The sequence below is a fragment of the Nicotiana tomentosiformis genome, chromosome 3 (assembly GCF_000390325.3).
Source record: "Nicotiana tomentosiformis chromosome 3, ASM39032v3, whole genome shotgun sequence".
Classification (NCBI taxonomy): Eukaryota; Viridiplantae; Streptophyta; class Magnoliopsida; order Solanales; family Solanaceae; genus Nicotiana; species Nicotiana tomentosiformis.
The window spans coordinates 116,523,962-116,541,547 of record NC_090814.1 but is presented as its reverse complement, the minus strand read 5'-3'; the positions used below and the strand labels follow the sequence as shown (position 1 = coordinate 116,541,547).

Sequence of the window (17,586 nt, the reverse complement as noted above, 5' to 3'; positions counted from 1 at the left end):
CGCAGGTGCGATTACACCAAAAGCATTGAGCTTTAGAAATTCTTAACTCCAAAATCGATCCGTTAACCACCCGGGACCCCATCCAATCACACCAACTAGTTCCAAAACACATTACGAACTTAGTCGAGCCTTCAAATCATATCAAACAACGTCGAAATCACGAATCGCAACTCAATTCAAGCTTTATGAACTCTAGAACTTCAAACCTCTACATTCGATGCCGAAACCTATCGAATTACGTCCGATTGACCTTAAATTTTGCACACAAGTCGTATTTGATATTACAGACCTACTTAAACTCCGGAATCGGAATTCGACCCCGATATCAAAAAGTCTACTCCCGGTCAAACTTCTCAAAATCCTTCAGCTCCCAACACCAGAATCACCATACGGAGCTATTCCCAGACTCAAAATCCCAAACGGACATCGACTTTGGTGTCAAAAGTGCGGATATCAGGACTGCCTCATCGACCGCGAATATCTCCTTTGCGGCCGGTTGTTCTCAGTAAATTGTTTTAATCCCTCATTGCGTTGGGAATTTTAACACCTGGTGTAGTGTGGAGGGCACTACCCTTATGTTGTGAATCCACTGCCTCCTGAACAGAGCATTATATCTCATATCTCCTTAGATCACGTAGAACTTTGCTTCTTGGATGGTTCCGGTGGTGTTCACCGGTAGTGTTATCTCCCCTTTAGTGGTCTCACATACATGCCATGTTGAATCCATTTAGAACTCAGACTGCAGGCACAATTTGGTCTTGTAGACCCAGTTGCTCTACAAACTCTCGATCTGATGATATTGGCCGAGCTACCTGGATCAATTAACACACGTTTAACTCGAGATTTATTTATGAGTGCATATATTACCAGTGCATCATTGTGTGGCTGCACGATGCCTTCAGCGTCCTGGTCATTGAAAGATAAGGTTCCTTCTGGCACGTAATCTCGAGTCCGTTTTCCCTTGTGATGGATACTTTGGTACGCTTTACCATTAGCCCATGGGGGACGTCAACCCCACCGATAATCATATTAATGACGTGCTGAGGTTCCTCTTGCTCGATCTGCTTATTAGAGTCCCTATTCCTGAAATGGTTTTTGGCTCGATCCTCAGGAACTCTCGGAGATGTCCGTTGTTGAATAACTGGGCTACTTCTTCTTTCAATTATCGGCAATCTTCAGTTCTGTGGCCGTGAGTGCCATGGTATTTGAACATTAGGTTAGGGTCCCTTTTGAAGTTGTACTCCGATGGGCCTGTCGAAACCGCTTCTGCTCATGAGTCCCCGGTTATTTTGACCTCGATCGCTTCTCCTTTCACTTCTCACAGGGTTTCGCCCAGACCCATTACCTCTCCGGTCTTCATTGTATGGTTGATACCGGTCCCTATTTGATCGTGGTTCAGATCAATGACTCTATTGGATCTGTCAATAGATCTGACCGGATAAACGGACCCGGAAGGGGCCCCAAGCTAATCATCTTCAACCCTAATTTTTTATTGATGCCGGTTATGTACGTCGGCCCAAGTTACAGCTGGATATTCTATCAGATTTTGCTTCAACTGTTGTGAAGCCAACGAGCTTCGAGTATTGAGTCCCTGGGTGAAGGCCTGAACAGCCCAATCGTCCGTGACCGGAGGCAAGTCCATTCGTTCCATTTGAAACCGGGACACGAATTCCCTGAGCATCTCATTATCTCTCCGTTTTACTTTGAAAAGGTCCGACTTCCTGGACTCGACCTTGATGACCCTGGCTTGTGCTTTCACGAAGGAGTCTGCAAGCATAGCAAATGAGTCAATAGAATTAGGGGGTAAGTTATGATACCATATCATAGCTCCCTTTGACAAAGTTTCCCCGAACTTTTTCAGCAGGACGGACTCGATCTCATCATCCTCCAAGTCGTTCCCTTTGATGGCGCACGTGTAGGAGGTCGCATGCTCATTTGAGTCAGTTGTTCTGTTGTACTTAGGAATTTCGGGCATGCGGAACTTCTTTGGGATTTGCTTCGGAGCTGCGCTTGGAGGGAAAGGTTTCTGAACAAACTACTTGGAATCCAAACCCTTCAATATCGGTGGTGCTCCTGGGATTTGGTCGACCCTGGAATTATAGGTTTTCACCTTTTTGTCATTGGCTTCGATTTTCTTTTCTCCCGATTCTACCCGTTTTGTCAGTTCCTCAAGCATTTTTATGATCTCGGGGTTAGTCCCGGGTTTAACTTCACTCGGCCTCTCCGTGATTGGTTCATTTCTGCGAGTGATTTTCCGGGACGACTCGGGCTCAACTCTGATGGGGGTGCGACTTTGGTTCTGCAGCGGGCCTATCGCTGCATGTTGGGCCTGTAGCATTTCGAAGATCACTCGCAAGTTGATCCCATCTCCTTCACCGTCTGTGTATTTTGGGATGCCGATCGGATTACCCCGCGGACGCTGTTCTCAGGATCGGTATGCTGATTCGCATTGATGGCCACATGTGAGTTAGCGTCGATTGGGTCTGCGACCGGAACTCCGCTGGGATCGACAGGGGGCACCTCGTTATCGGGTACCATATTGTTGTTCTCGACGTGGTGACCGGACTCAGCATCCACGTTTAGAGGTGCAGATTGGGAGTTCGACATTTTGAACTTTGACTGGAAATTAAAGACACTTCAAAGAATAAGTGTAAAATATGGTGCGTTATAGAAATTTGTATCAAATTGCCACTATTATCTTTAGCCCCAGGGTGGGCGCCAAACTGTTTACCCTAAAAAATGGATAACAATTAAATTTGTAAGTGATTTTAAGGATACATAAATTTATTCAATACAAACGGTAAAGATTGCTAGAATAAACAGATAAAAGATGTTATAGATTATCAAATCGCTTGAAAATAAGGGGGAATGATTCTGGACTCGAGGGCAGCCTCAATGAGGTATCCGTCTTCGATCTCGGGCTTATAATAATGAAACATTGATCAACAAATATAAGGGCTTTGAATAACAGAAAAAATAATACTATATTGCCTTGATATGCGTGTATAATATGCTAAATGAATAATCAAACCCCCCTTTATATAGTAGGAGAGTTCTACTCTAGGTACAATTCCATAAAAGGTAAAAAAATCTTTCGTTTAACTAATCACCGGATTTTCGCCGGTACGTGCCGAGATCCACACCGCGATACTTGGCCGGCCACAGATATCACGGCCTCCTGTTAATCATGTTAGGTCGCCCAATAATGCTCTCTGAAGTCTTCTAGAGTTGGATTGATACCTGGGTCACGACCCCGATATTCTCGAGGGCGGGCATCGTGCCCTCGGAACCTGTCTCGATGAGTCCCTTACCTCGATTCCGGCTCCTTGTCATCACATCCCTTACTCGATTTATTTTATCGGAGACTAGGCCGTCTCATGGGTCCGGTTTCACCCGTATACAAACGGATATACTTCGATCGGTTTGTTCATACATGATAAGTTTTCCTCAACCCTTTTCATTTTTTTAAGATATATAATGACTAACGAGGATAGTAGGACGGACCTCTTTAGAACGTTCTTTACAATCTCCAGAAATAAGCAAGTCACATAGAGAATCAACATTTATGAACATATTCAACTGGTCTTTGACCCACATCTATCCTCAAGATCTTTCCGAGCAATGATCTCTTGTTTTGTGCACCACTTCCAATCATAAGATACAATAAACCATCTGCAGGGCAAAAGAGAATCTGGCCTCCTAGAACTCCCCTGTCTAGAAGTCCCATTGTAAGAATCCTCCTCACTTAGCTTCTAATGGACTAGCAATTTCGAATGTCAAGAAGATGATCAAAGTAGGACATTAGGGGAACTTCAGTCAAGAAAATCCATAAAATTATATAGCGATGAGGCAAGCATGGAGGTATACCAAGGAACGTGTTGATGCAGTACTATTTGCTGTGAACTCTGCTACAACAATATGATACTGGCATGGTTCAGTGCCACTTTCAACTGGAAGCTTTGCTTGATCACATTTTACTTCTGAGTTACATGAGCATCTGCCTGAACATACCGAGTGTTGCAACTTATCACAATTGTATGAAACAAAGAAACGACCATTATTCACAAAATTAGGATGGAAAGCTATTCCAGTACACCTAAATTGGTCATCAAAATGCACTTGCTCAGTTATATCTAGAAAGGGCTTGGATTCATCAAGATCCACATTCTATTAGATCCATCCTCGGGAACAGTAGAAATCCATACCTTAACTTTTCGGTTGCACAAAAAGATTCGGTCAGGGTGTGGAACCATGCTAATGTAAGACCAATTCCCAATTTTGTCAAGGCAGGCACCATTTGGGGCCTGAGGAGCTTCAGCAATACCAAGCGAACCCGTTTTTCTATTGAAACAGACATCCAAGCCATTCAAGGACCTACTATAGGTTTCACAGAAGGCGTCCTTTGATTGCCAATGATGCATCAACTGCATAATGGATTCAGATGTTCAAATGCAGAAAATGGGGAGTGCATAATGGACGCATTCACACATTTCTCCCAGACCTTAGAGCAGAAGTCACTTGATCTTTTATCCTTGGGCTGATGCACCTTCCCAATGGATGTGAAGTTGCACAAAGCTGGTAGATCCCTACGAGCTGAGCCAAGTTGAGCAGAATACTGATCACATATCTGCTTCAATAGAAACCATAGGACAAAAACCCCATTAAAAGAGCTATCTAAATACACCAACCTGGCAGCTGTTCCTCTATTTTATCACATAATTGCAAATCGGAATACTCAAAAACCTCAAAGATAGAGAAGCTCAAAACTAGTCTTGTCTGCTAGGCGCAGACATAGGAATACATAGTTAAGCACAATTGCTTAACTTGGCCGATTTACTGGAACTGGGAAGCCATCTTCAACCACAAATGAAACAACTATTTGAAAAATCATACCGAGACTCCTTTTTTCAGAGTTTTGTGGACACTTTGTAACACCCATTATTGTCAATACCCAAAAATCATAGCACGGAGATATAGCACTAGCCACTACATGTCAGTCGAACTACGGATTGTACGTTCAAGCTACTTGGAAGTGAAAGTTGAAACCATATTAAATAGAAAAGGAAAAAAAAAATAGAAAGACAGCGACATAGTATAATCAGTTCAAATATAACTATTCCCTCGAGGCTAATTCTTATAAAACAACAACAATAACAACATACCCATCCATTATCATCTCTTTCTGTGAGTGTCATGCATAATGTTGTTTTTTTAATCTTCCTTTTCATTTTTCCCTTTAATGGACTGTAATTCTTATAGGGAAAAATGAAAAGGAAGATTAAAAAAAAACAGCATTATGCATGACACTCATAGAAAGAGATGACCAACAAGTAAATACTGAAAAAACTCATCCAGAGGCAGTATTTACACCAACCTAATGAATAGATGACATATATCTTTATATACACTGGTACCACTTGACCATAGTTAATGAATACACATTTCACTCCAATTTGGTGTAAACAGTGAGTGTGAGTGTTTTTCCTGATGAATATTGAGGACCCATCCGATTTGCCAAAGGCATTTCATTCCTTTTGCATGCCCTCCTTTGTCCGCTATTACTTGTCACTTCAGCTATCAAGACCACCAATTAGTACTTTCATATCCAACAATGTCATGCATAGTGATACAAGCCCATAAACATATCATAAGTTACAAACTTGCTAATTAGTAATCTACCAGCCTAATTGTGTAAAACTGTGTACACTATGTTACAAAGAGGTGTTGCTAGGGGCAACTGCGTTCAGCTACTATTCTCCTCAATTTTATGCATCAACGAGAACTAACTAGCTGCAACTCTTCTGTGAACAACATTATTATAGAAATTTCTTGTCCGAAAGAACAAGGCCAGGGCCACAAGAGCCCCAAAGAAAGTTGAAGCTGCCATGATAAAGAATGACAACATGAAGCAGTGAGTTCCGGTACACAAGTTCCCTTCATCCGATGCTTCCTTATCGTAGATATATCCAACTACCCACACAGACAGTAGGTAAGATCCCACAGGGCTTGCTACAGTTATGGTGTTAAATATTGTTCCCAGATGCCCTGCACCAAATATCTCAGAAGCTATTGTAGGCATTAGTGACCATTGTGATCCATAACAAATACCAACTATAACAGAGCCGGCATACAAAGCACCGGGCAGACCAGACGCTATTACAGCATGGCCAACAGTCATACCAGCCAGAGTAATGGCAGTAAACAATGGCCTTGACCAACCAAGTGAGCGTAAGAAATAATCTGACACATAACCAGCTCCAAAGCGACCAAGAAAATTCCAGATACTCCAGAGAGAAACTAAAGTGTTTATCTCCAAAACTGTGTACCCAAGAGACCCTCCTATTTGGCTAATGTTATTAACTGTGGCCAGCCCTGATCCCATTCCACATGCAGTGGTAACAAACAAAAACCAGAAACCAGTGGTGCACATTGCCTGAAGAAGGTTCATATCTTCCCCCCATTCCGAAGTCTTCTTCTCATTTCTATCTCTCTCTTGATCAGCTCCAGCAGGCAACTCGTCATAGTCATCATGACTTTGCCCCATGTCCACAACATGCGTCTGAGATCTATTTTGCTCATATACCGGTGAGTTTTGCTCGAGTAAGTATTTAACTATTCTATAAGACTTTTCCTTGTGGGCACTGATTGCAACAGAGATCGGGGAAAGTAGCAAGAAAATGAGTACAGCAAAAGTGGTGATGCGAACAGACAATTGTAAAGAGAAGATATTTCCCACAATTATTACCGCCGTGAGATAAGAAGCCAGGACCAAAGCAATCGATGAGAAACCATTCAGATGCTTCTTCTCATCATCTTCATTTGTTTGCGAGATTGTTACGAACGACATAAGTAACACAGTAGTTATAGGAGGCAACAACGCCAATAACAGAAGATATGCAGTGGGCCTGTTTCTAAAGGTTGTCTGATATACTTGAATTAAAATTGCTCCACTCAACCCGAGGAAACCCTGCACAGATGGAAAACAAATCAAAATCAAAGAAGCGGAAAAGGGAAGATAAACTGGAAGCAATATACCATAAACAAGATTAGTATCATAAACCTTCTGAGATTCCAACTCATTACTCTCTGATCTCTATGATCTTTGTTTTTTACTTTGAGACTTGGTGCTGAAATCAAAGGAATGGCAATTCCTTCTATATTATGAAGAGAGATACAATTAACTTCTTGAACAACTTGCCATCTTTAGTTAATTATTCGGAGGCCAAAAGAAATGACAAGCCACAATATCATTCAGCCGACTATGCCTCAATCTAAACCTAGTTGAAGTTTGCTCTATCAAGGCACATTTCATATTACTGATTGTTTATTCTTTACTAAATTTTTATTTTAAGGCAAATTAAGAGTTCTCTAAAACTAGGTTTTCTAAATCACACTTATTCCTAAACAGACATAAAAGTCTCTAATTAGAATGAAATTATTTAAAGAACTCTTAAGAATGAACTTTATGCAACTATAATAACGACAACAGCAACTAAGAATTGAATGCAACTGGTTGGTATCAACTATATACATCATTTGCTTCCTTTGGGTTTTGTGCTTAGGTAGATCCACATTGATTTCGAAGAGATTGTAGCTTTTTTGTAATAACTTCTTCAATTTATTTTAGGTCTAGCTCATTCCTTTCACCAATCTCATTTTGGTCAATACATATGAAGGTCTACCCAAGATATTACTAAACCATCTCAAGCGACCACATTTTATCACTAATATGTGCTACTTGCATTTTTTGCCGGGCATGACCATTTCAAGTTTTATCCAGCTTTTTATGACCGGACATCTATCATAACTCCCGTTTTTCTACAAATATTATCTTGTAAATATGTTAAAATTTCCGATTTTACAAACGTTCTATAGAACATACCTTTCACTTCGTTTTGTGAAACACTCCCATAGCACTCCTCAGTTTAAGTCATTCAATTTCAACTGTATGTGTCCATCATACCATTTCATTGGAAGATTGAATGTCGAAATCAAAACATTGTCTGCATTAAGGCACGACAATCCCATCTAATCTCATTTCATCATCGTTCTTATACGAGCCTAAAGTTGTAATGCATATCCTATCTTACTCCAAGGCGTGCTGCATTGCACAATTAGTCTACCACTCTATATTAATTGCACTGTCTAATTGATAAGAGTACAGGAAATTGAAGTCCATAACAAAGCTTGCAACTTAAATAAACATAAAATCGAAATCCATGACAAAGCTTGCAACTTAAATAAAAAGTTCATTTTTTCCCTAAACCTCAAATTAGACGGATTGAGAAACGAACCTTCATGATGCCAACAATGGTGCCTCTATAATTAGGGAAATTGTGGACAGCAGTGACAACATTGGCCGTGTTGAAGAAAGTCATAGCATGAGCAGCTAAAAGCATGTAGAGGCACATAACCAATAAAGGGGGTTTAGGCAGAATACCCACGACGGTCAACCACATAAGAAAATACCCAGCAAAGCACTGAACAGCTCCGGCAAGCAGCACCACCCACGGCCCACCAAAACGGCGGCGGCGGACGGTGACAGAAGAGTATAGGAGACCGGAAAGAATGCCGACATTAGCGCCAACATCTTTGAAAACAGAGACAACATCGAGGGCAGATTGATCGTATCCTTGGCTAGATTTGAGAGCAGAAGAGTAGATGGCGAAGGTGTAGAGTGAGCCGCTGGTGCACTGGATCCAAATGCTGGTTACTGTGGCTACCCATTTGGTGTTGATTTTGGCCTTGAAACTGGGATTGTAATCTGGGTCTAAATCCATTTTTGGTTGAGGAGTGATAAGATATTCTAGGATTAACTCGACGTTTTCTTTCGCAACTAATTTGAGATTTTCTGATTTCGTCAACATGTTGAGTGTTGACATTTTGGGCTGCCAGGTGTCTGTACGTTACACTACTTTATTCGTGCCATGTCAGAATTAATATTAATATTTATAGTAATTGATTGATACCATTGTTCTATAGCACGTGAACGTGTTTCTTTTCCTTCTATTCACCTTTGAAGAAAGAACGTTAACGAGTTTCTTTCTAAATTTAAAACCTCTTTCTTCTTGGTCTTTGAGGTAAACAATATTTACGCTATTTGCACATTGATCGGCATCCACATGGAGAAAACACCGATGTCAAGTTAGATAAGATCTATACTTTGAAGTGACTTGAACTAGAAATCAAGCCCCCACTTGAATCACTAAGTCAAAACTTAATTAACAATTATTGGGACCTCTTGGAATTAGAAAATTTATATGTTTACTTTTTCTTTTTGCACAGAAAATTCATATTTTTACACCTAAAACCTGCTGTTCTATCTTACCTTCTCAAAGGACTAACAATGTTTTTTTTTATCTTTTATGATAGCTAATACGAACTCCAATCTAATAGTGAAGGTAAAAAGAACTTATCATTAAAGCAACCTCTCTTGTATTTGAATCATAGTTTAATTTTCAACCATATCCAAAATTAAGAGTATTTGTTGCGAGATTACTAGTATAACAAATTGGAGTAAGTACGTGTGCTATGTGCTTATGACTTGGAAATAACTTCTTGAACTTCCTTAAGCAAGGCCTCATATGAGAGAGAACAATTCAGACATGAAATGCCATGTGTTTCTGGTAGGCAATCCTAGAAAGTGAGTGTTACATCTATAGAAGAGCTCCTCACCTGACACCTCATTCTGCTGAACCTATTTTGGCCTTTTGCTTTTCTTTTCTATGTTGTGAACTTCGATTTATTCCTGAATTCCAATTGGATATTTCCATTTCGTTCTTCCCGATTATTTAAACTTAATTGTAACTTTTTGTCAAATTGTAGTTATTGATCTCCTATATGGCTCTACCTATTGAGTTGAAGAATCACATCGTTATAGATTTATAGAGGCGATTTTGAAGAGTCGAAATAGTTGAATCTGACACAAAGACCCCAACATGAAGCAGTAAGTCTTCTTTCGCTCTATTGCAAGTTTGAGATTCATAACCCACAAGATGGCATTTTCAGTTGTTGCTCTAAAAAATGCCAAAGTCGATGTATAAACTTCGGTTTTTTCCCTTCTTTTCAAGTCCTTTAAGAGCACCAAAAAGGCAACAAACCAACATATGAACCCCAATAACTCACAATATTCACAATATCTACAGCCTCCTTCCACAGTTTTTCCAGTTTCCCACTCCACTCCAATTTCAGGCAACAGAAAATTTAAGATGGGGACAGAATAGCCAGTGCACTCCGCAAGGATTGACAAAAAATACAGAAATCTTGGCCAGCATTTATGTGAGCAAATAGGAAAAAAAAAAGATGCTTTCAATGTCTTGCACTTGCGATCAACATAACAGCACACGAGAATAGAACCTTCTCGTCCTATAAAACAATGCCAAGGCAACTAAAACTCCAAAAAGACTTACAGATGCTAATATGAAATAAGATAACATGAAGCAGTGAGTGCCAAAGCACGAATTTCCTTCTCCTGATACCTCTTTGTCATAAATATAGCCGATTACTCTGACAGATAGTATATAAGATCCCACAGGACTAGCTATGGAAATTGTGTTGAAAATTGTACCCATATGGACCACGCCAAATATCTCTTTAGTTATGGTAGGCATCAACGACCACTGCGAGCCATAGCAGATGCCTACTAGCAGTGAACCCACATACAGATTTCCGGGAAAACCTGAAGCGATAATTACATGGCCAACAGTCATTGCTGCTAGAGTAAAGACCATGAATAATGGCCTTGGCCACCCTCTCCTGAGTAGGAATATATCTGATACATATCCAGCTCCAAGACGGCCAAGAAAATTCCATATACTCCAGAAAGAAACTAATGTACTTCTCGCCAATGTTGTGTAACCAAGTGATTCCCCAATCTGGCTAATGTTATTTATTGTGGCTAGTCCTGATCCCATCCCACATATCATAGCAACAAATAGAAACCAAAAGTCTATGGTGCACATGGCTTGCCACAAATTTTTTTGTTCATTAGGCTGCAAGATAGAGCTAGCCTTATGCTGGACTGACTCTGTAGGCACTTCATCATAATCCCTAAGATATCCAACAGTCAATTTATTAGGACTATCCAATTCAGGTTCATCTATCAATAGAGAACTAGAAGATGTGATTGATGGAGGCAGTCTCTCTAGATCAACCCTTTGGGCCTTGAATGCGACACTAATAGGAGAACAGAGTAGAGCAAGGAGAACCAAAAATGTAATAATGGTTGCCCACTGTGGGAAGACAAAGACATTCTCCAAGATTCTTAAGAGCAGTAGATATGCAGCAATAACTAAAGAAAGTAATAAGAAGCCATGCAGATGTTTCTCCTCATTTCTTGAAGGTGTCTGATGGACTCTCACCAAAAACATGAGCACCAGAGTAACTATGGTCGGCAGCAATGCAAGCATCAATATTAGAGAGCTCGGGTTGCCATTCGATAAGGTTTGATACACTTGTATTAGAATCGCTCCACTCAAGCCAAGAAAACCCTGGCTTAGCATACAACAAGATACCTTAGCACTAATTACACGAGAATTGTTTTCTTTTTTAAGAAAATCAAGATTAATAAAAACGTAAAAGGAAATATGATGCTGCTCTTCAGACTCCAATAAATAAATCTGATTAATCACGAAGACAAAATAGTGTAAAAACTCCTAGGTATAATAGGTTGTGATTTTCTCATAATTGGTCAATAGTTGAAAATACTAGGTTCTCTTGCAGGTCTAACTAGTAATCGACAAGTAAAAGTGAAAAAAACAAGTGGAGTATGTAAATCAATAATAAAGAGCTGTAAAACTGATTAGCATTGGCTAATCTTTTTATTCATTATTTTCTATTGTTTGCAAAAGTATGCATTTGGTTCCTTTTCTGTAGCATATGATGTTCCTTTGAACCTAGTGATGAAAAGTTATTTAGTCACGCCGAGGGTCTATCGGAAACAGCATCTTTACCTTCAAGGTAGGGTAAGATCTGTGTATATACTACCCTTCATATACCCCACTTGTGGGTCTATACTGGTTTTGTTGTACAGTCAGAATATTTTAAGCGTCAGTTGTCCAAAGAAGAATATTTGTTCTTGGCAAATTATTAAACATATGGCGTATTAGGTAGACTAAGGCCAGCTGCTAGCACGCCTCTTGAAGGATTTTTAGGGAATAGTGTATGTAACACATTTTTTGCACAAGTCTGACAATTGCTGTGGTGCTAGATCTACATAGTTATATTCAAGTATCTTAAAACCAAATAAAAAGAAAAAAGATATTTCCAACTTGGACTTCTTTATCAACATAAATAAATACTCTTGAAATGTCCAACAACGACCAACTCCACAATTATTGAAGCTTTAACAGGCTAATTTCTGTGTTAAAATATCATCACATGGCAACTACATCAAACTAGAAACCAATCAGGGTTCTCTCAGGCTCTATTAAATGTCATTCGGTTATACATGCCGTTTCATTTTTTTTCCATGTCGCCTTGAAAAAGTTAGTACTCATATGTGATAAAGTTGCTGTCAAGGAATTAAACCCAGTTTAAAAAAAAAAATTCAAAGATGCACCTAAGCATCTAGCCAGGAAAGCTGCAAATATACATCAGAAGTATTCACAGTTAAGCCTAAAATTTTCAACCCATGAGAAATGTTTAAACGATCTGCTTAGACTTCTGTCGTTTGGCAATCAGGATAAACAGTGAAAGATAGAGTTACGTACAAAATTTTATATTTTTCAGCTGTCAGATCATATGTCACCAAAAAAAGAAAAAAACTTTATTCTTATCAATCCCCAAACGTGAAGCAACTCCAACAAGAGAATGCTTCACGGCTTATCAATCCCCAAAACGTGACCCATGGATAGAACCCTTTATTAACAAAAGAGCTAAACTATTTACAAGCGCGCTACCAATAATCATTAGTCCAATAGCGTTGAACATGAATAATGGGCAGGATAAAAATTACATAAAAAATTGGAGCACAATTTTCTAAATCCACCACGCAAATGAACATTAGTATTAACAAAAGTAGAAAATCACTCCTCTAAGTAATTGAAAATGATATCGTAATTCGTAACATACCTTCATGATACCAACAATAGTGCCACTGTGGTCCGGGAAGTTTTGAACGGCAGCAACGACATTAGCAGTATTAAGAAAAGTCTGAGCATGAGCAGCGATGAACATGAACAGGGACATAATAGCCACAGGCGGCCTGTGTATGATTCCGGTGACGGCGAGCCACATGAAGAAGTAACCGGCAAAGCACTGGACAGCCCCAGCCAGATGGACAACCCATGGCCCACCGTGGAGAAATGACAAACGGCCTCGGTTGACCGTGGGATTGGCGGCGACAGCCGTATAAAGGAGGCCGGAGAGAATTCCGGCGTTAGCGCCGATATCTTTGAAGACAGAGACGGTATCGAGAGTGGATTGATCGTAAGCTTGGGTGGACTTGAGCACAGGGGAGTAGATACCGAAGGTGTATGATGCGCCGCTGCTACACTGGATCCATATGCTAGCCACTGCTGCTAGCCATTTGCTACTCTCCATAGCAAATGTTGTGTGTCTCGGAGTAGAGTATAGCTGTCATGATAAATACAAAGAATTAATATGACGCATCTTATTCTTTTTATTTTTTTTTATTGTTTTTAAACTTATTTTTTGGGTCTTTCTTTCGGAAGAGCTATTGGTTATATTTTGGGTCCCATGAGTAATTTGGAGGTGGATTATGGATATTTTATTGCCACGTTTATTCCTATTCTACTATGTTTTCTTTAAATTAATCGTGTTATCTGCTTTTTCCACTAAAATAAGTTTTAAGATATCTAATATTAAGTTTTAAAATATCTATTATTAGCGGTGTTGAGTTGTCAAAAGCACCTAATAATAGGCATATTCCGCGTTTTATTTTTTGTTAGGACCGAAATAATCATGTGTCATGCGAAAACTAACAAAATAAATTTTTAACGGCAATAAATCAGATAACAAAAGAGAAGTTTACCAAAAGAGATAAAAATATTTAACGTGGTTCGGTCTATTGACCTAAGTTCACAGGCGAAGATGAGCAATCCACTATATAATAGAGAGTACAAAATATCGATAGAACAACCTCACAAAGAGTCAAACACCACTGGCCAGCTAACATTTGTCCCGAATGTCACGACCCAAAATCTAACTAGTCGTGATGGCACCTAACCCAACCCGTCAGGTAAGCCAATTAACAACTATTCAATTTAATGAGATTTATTAAGAAAAGAAATGATAATACAACTGCTTTTATACAAGAGTTTCCCAAGGACTGGCAGTACAAATCATGAGCTTCTAAGATTTAGAATTTACAAAGCTGGTATGAAATAAAGTACATCATCTGTTTGAACTATATAGGAACATATTAAAATTCTAAAGCTACCAAGATTAAGAGGCAGTTATGACCGGAACGCCGGTACGTCTTCAAATCCAGTTCCCTCCGTGCACATCAACATCAACATCCAATATCTGTACGCAAGGTGCAAAAGTGTAGTATGAGTACAACCGACCATATGTACTCAATAAGTAACAAATTCAACTTTAGGTTGAAAGTAATGACGAGTTGGGACAAGGGTCAGAGTCCAACTCCAATGACCAATAACATCTCATAACAACACAATTTAAAGCAGCACAAGTAATAATTCAATAATAAAATGCTTAGCTCGTATACAATTTCGGAAAATAAACATTTTCTTTTCAAGTATAACAGTAAAACTCAAATCTTTTGTCGAAATCACCGAAAATATGAGTAAGTCTAAAATCTATGATTTTTCTCAAAAACTTTAACGACAGATAAGAAATTCCATTATTAGATGGCATGAGGAAAAATACTTCTCCATGCTTACATATCAAGTATGCGTGTCTAATGCAATGCAACACAATGATGAACTCATGTACTCGCACTCTCAGAATACTCAATCTCACTGTCTCGCATTTTCACTCATCACGCTCAATATTCAGCACACTCAGTCACTCGGCACTGTACAGGGAAGATCCAGCCCAAATATAAATGACAACTCGCGCACAGTCACTCAGTATTGTATATGGCCAATTCAGCCCAGGAAAGATCCATCCCAAATATATATATGTGATAACTGACATGCAGTCACTCAGTACTGTATAGGGCTAATCCAACCCAGGAAAGATCCATCCCTCAATATAATATCAATTGCGCTCACTGTGGGTGTGTAGACTCCGGAGAGGCTCCTTCAGCCCAACCGCTATAATAAGCCAAACACATGCATAAATCAATAAAAAAAATATGTTGTGGCATGCAACCCGATCCCATAAATATCACTCACAATCAGTCCTTCGGCCTCACTCAGTCATCAATCTCTCCAGTCTATCGTGCTCACAATGTCATGAAACTAGCCCAAAATGATGATATGATTTATCGATAAATAGCAACAGAGACTGAGATATGATATGCAATGAATGAACATGACTGAGTACGAAAATATAATTTAAACATATAATTCGACAGCAGAAATAACCTCAGCGGGTCCCAATAATACTAGCATTTGCCTAAGCATGATTTCTAACCTGAGTCACAACTCAGTTTCTCTAACACATGAAAAATACATGAAAAATACAAATCAATTGGCTACATAGCTCTACGGAATCGACCGAGTCTCAATTTCTATGGTGCACGCCCACATGCTCGTCACCTAGTATGTGCGTCACCTCCAAGCAAATCACATAACATGTATAATCAGGGTTCATACCCTCAGCTCCAAGTTTAGAAGTGTTACTTACCTCGAACAAGACAAATCCAATACTGAGCAAGCCGATCGATGCTTCAAAAATACCATCTCACACGTACCGACCTCCGAACGGTTCGAAACTAGCCAAAAGCAACTCAAATACATCAATTAATGCCAAAGGAAACAAACCCAATCGATAAAGGTCGAATCTTTAATCAAAAGCCAAAAATCAACCCAAAAGTCCAACCTGGACCCGCGCCTTGGAACTCGACAAAACTTATAAAACCCGACAACCCATTAAATTACGAGTCCAACCAAACTAGTTTCGCCCAAATCCGACTCTGAATCGATGTTCAAAACTTAAAAATTCATTCTATGAAGTTTTAGACAAAACCCCCAATTTTCTCTTTAAAATTCATTAACCAATTGCCAAAAATGAAGATGGATTAATAAAATAAAATCAAAACCAAGTATAAAACACTTACCCCAATCCTTGTGATGAATTTTGCTTCAAAAATCGTCTCAATCCGAGCTCCATAGTTCCAATTATGATAAAATGGCTGAAACCCCCGAAATAGAGTACTTATAATTCTGCCTAGGCATTCCTCTTACGCGAACGCAGAAAACCCATCGCGTTCGCGATGAACAATAATAATCTGCCACCAAAATACTCTACGCATTCGCGGCATAGCCCTTGCGAACGCGATTCACAATAGCTCCACCTTACACGATCACGTAAGCTACTTCGCGAACATGAATGCATACTCCCTAGTCCCAGCTTCTCATCTCTGCCCTATGCGAATGCAGTCATAAGGGCGCGAACGTGATGCCCAGACCTCACAAAGGTTCATGAACGCAATGCCACTGGCGCGAATGCGATGAAGGAAAATTGTTAGCTCCTCTGATACACTTCGCGATCGTGTCCCAATCTTCGCAATCGCGAAGAAGGTTTTGAAAACACCAGCAAACAATAGCTACCAGCAGTGCCAAAATGAAGGAAAATGATCTGAATACCATCTGAAATACGCCCGAGCCCCTCGGGACCCCGTCCAAACATCCCGACAAGTCCCATATCATAACACGGACTTACTCGAGGCCTCAAATAATGCATAACAACATCAAAACAACAAATCGCACCTCGAATCGAACTTAATGAGCTTTGAACTTTTCAACTTTCACTAATGCCGAAATATATCAAATCAACTCGGAATAAACTCAAATTTTTCACACAAGTCCCAAAATGACATAACGAAGCTATTCTAATTCCCGGAACCACAATCCAAATCCGACATCCTCAAAGTCAACTTCCAATCAAACTTATGAACTTTCCAATCCTTCAAATTTCTAATTTTTACCAATTAGTGCCGAATCCTTCTAGAAATATCCAAATGCAACTCCGGGCATACACCCGAGTCCAAAATCACCATCTGGACCTAATAGAACCATCAAAACTCTGTTTCGAGGTCAAATTCACAAAAATCAAACTTGATCAACTCTTCCAACTTAAAGCTTCAACGATGAAATTCATTCTTCCAAATCGATTCCGAATAACCTGAAAACCAAAACCGACAATTCACACAAGTCATAATACATCATACGGAGCTACTCATGCCCTCAAACTACCGAGCGAAGTGCAAAAGCTCAAAACAACTGGTCGGGTCGTCACACCGAAATTCTATCCCTAAAAAAGACTCTCAAATCCCTTATGTCTACATTGTGGATGTTACTAAATGAGAAGAAAAGATCCTCAATTTCTAGAAGTCCAAAATATTTTCTTTCAAGAAAAAGGACTAGCCAAGTATGAAATAATTATAATTTCCTTCTTGTAAAAGGAAAAATTAATTATGGTAAATATGTTGCCCTT

At 39.6% G+C, this 17,586-nt stretch overlaps 2 protein-coding genes across 2 annotated transcripts; both read right to left on the bottom strand.

Moving 5' to 3' along the window:
* Positions 1-5,569: 5,569 nt before the first annotated feature.
* On the bottom strand, positions 5,570-8,922 carry LOC104102979 (protein NUCLEAR FUSION DEFECTIVE 4-like). Its single transcript, XM_009610838.4, has 2 exons — positions 8,295-8,922; positions 5,570-6,967 (listed from the first exon to the last, which is right to left on the bottom strand). Exons 1-2 carry the CDS (start codon positions 8,880-8,882, stop codon positions 5,783-5,785), a joined length of 1,773 nt encoding a protein of 590 aa, XP_009609133.1. The 5' UTR covers positions 8,883-8,922; the 3' UTR covers positions 5,570-5,782.
* A 1,320-nt stretch (positions 8,923-10,242) lies between these two features.
* On the bottom strand, positions 10,243-13,614 carry LOC104102978 (protein NUCLEAR FUSION DEFECTIVE 4-like). Its single transcript, XM_009610837.3, has 2 exons — positions 13,072-13,614; positions 10,243-11,489 (listed from the first exon to the last, which is right to left on the bottom strand). The coding sequence occupies exons 1-2, from the start codon at positions 13,540-13,542 to the stop codon at positions 10,329-10,331; spliced, it is 1,632 nt and encodes a 543-aa protein (XP_009609132.1). The 5' UTR covers positions 13,543-13,614; the 3' UTR covers positions 10,243-10,328.
* Between the last annotated feature and the right edge of the window lie 3,972 nt (positions 13,615-17,586).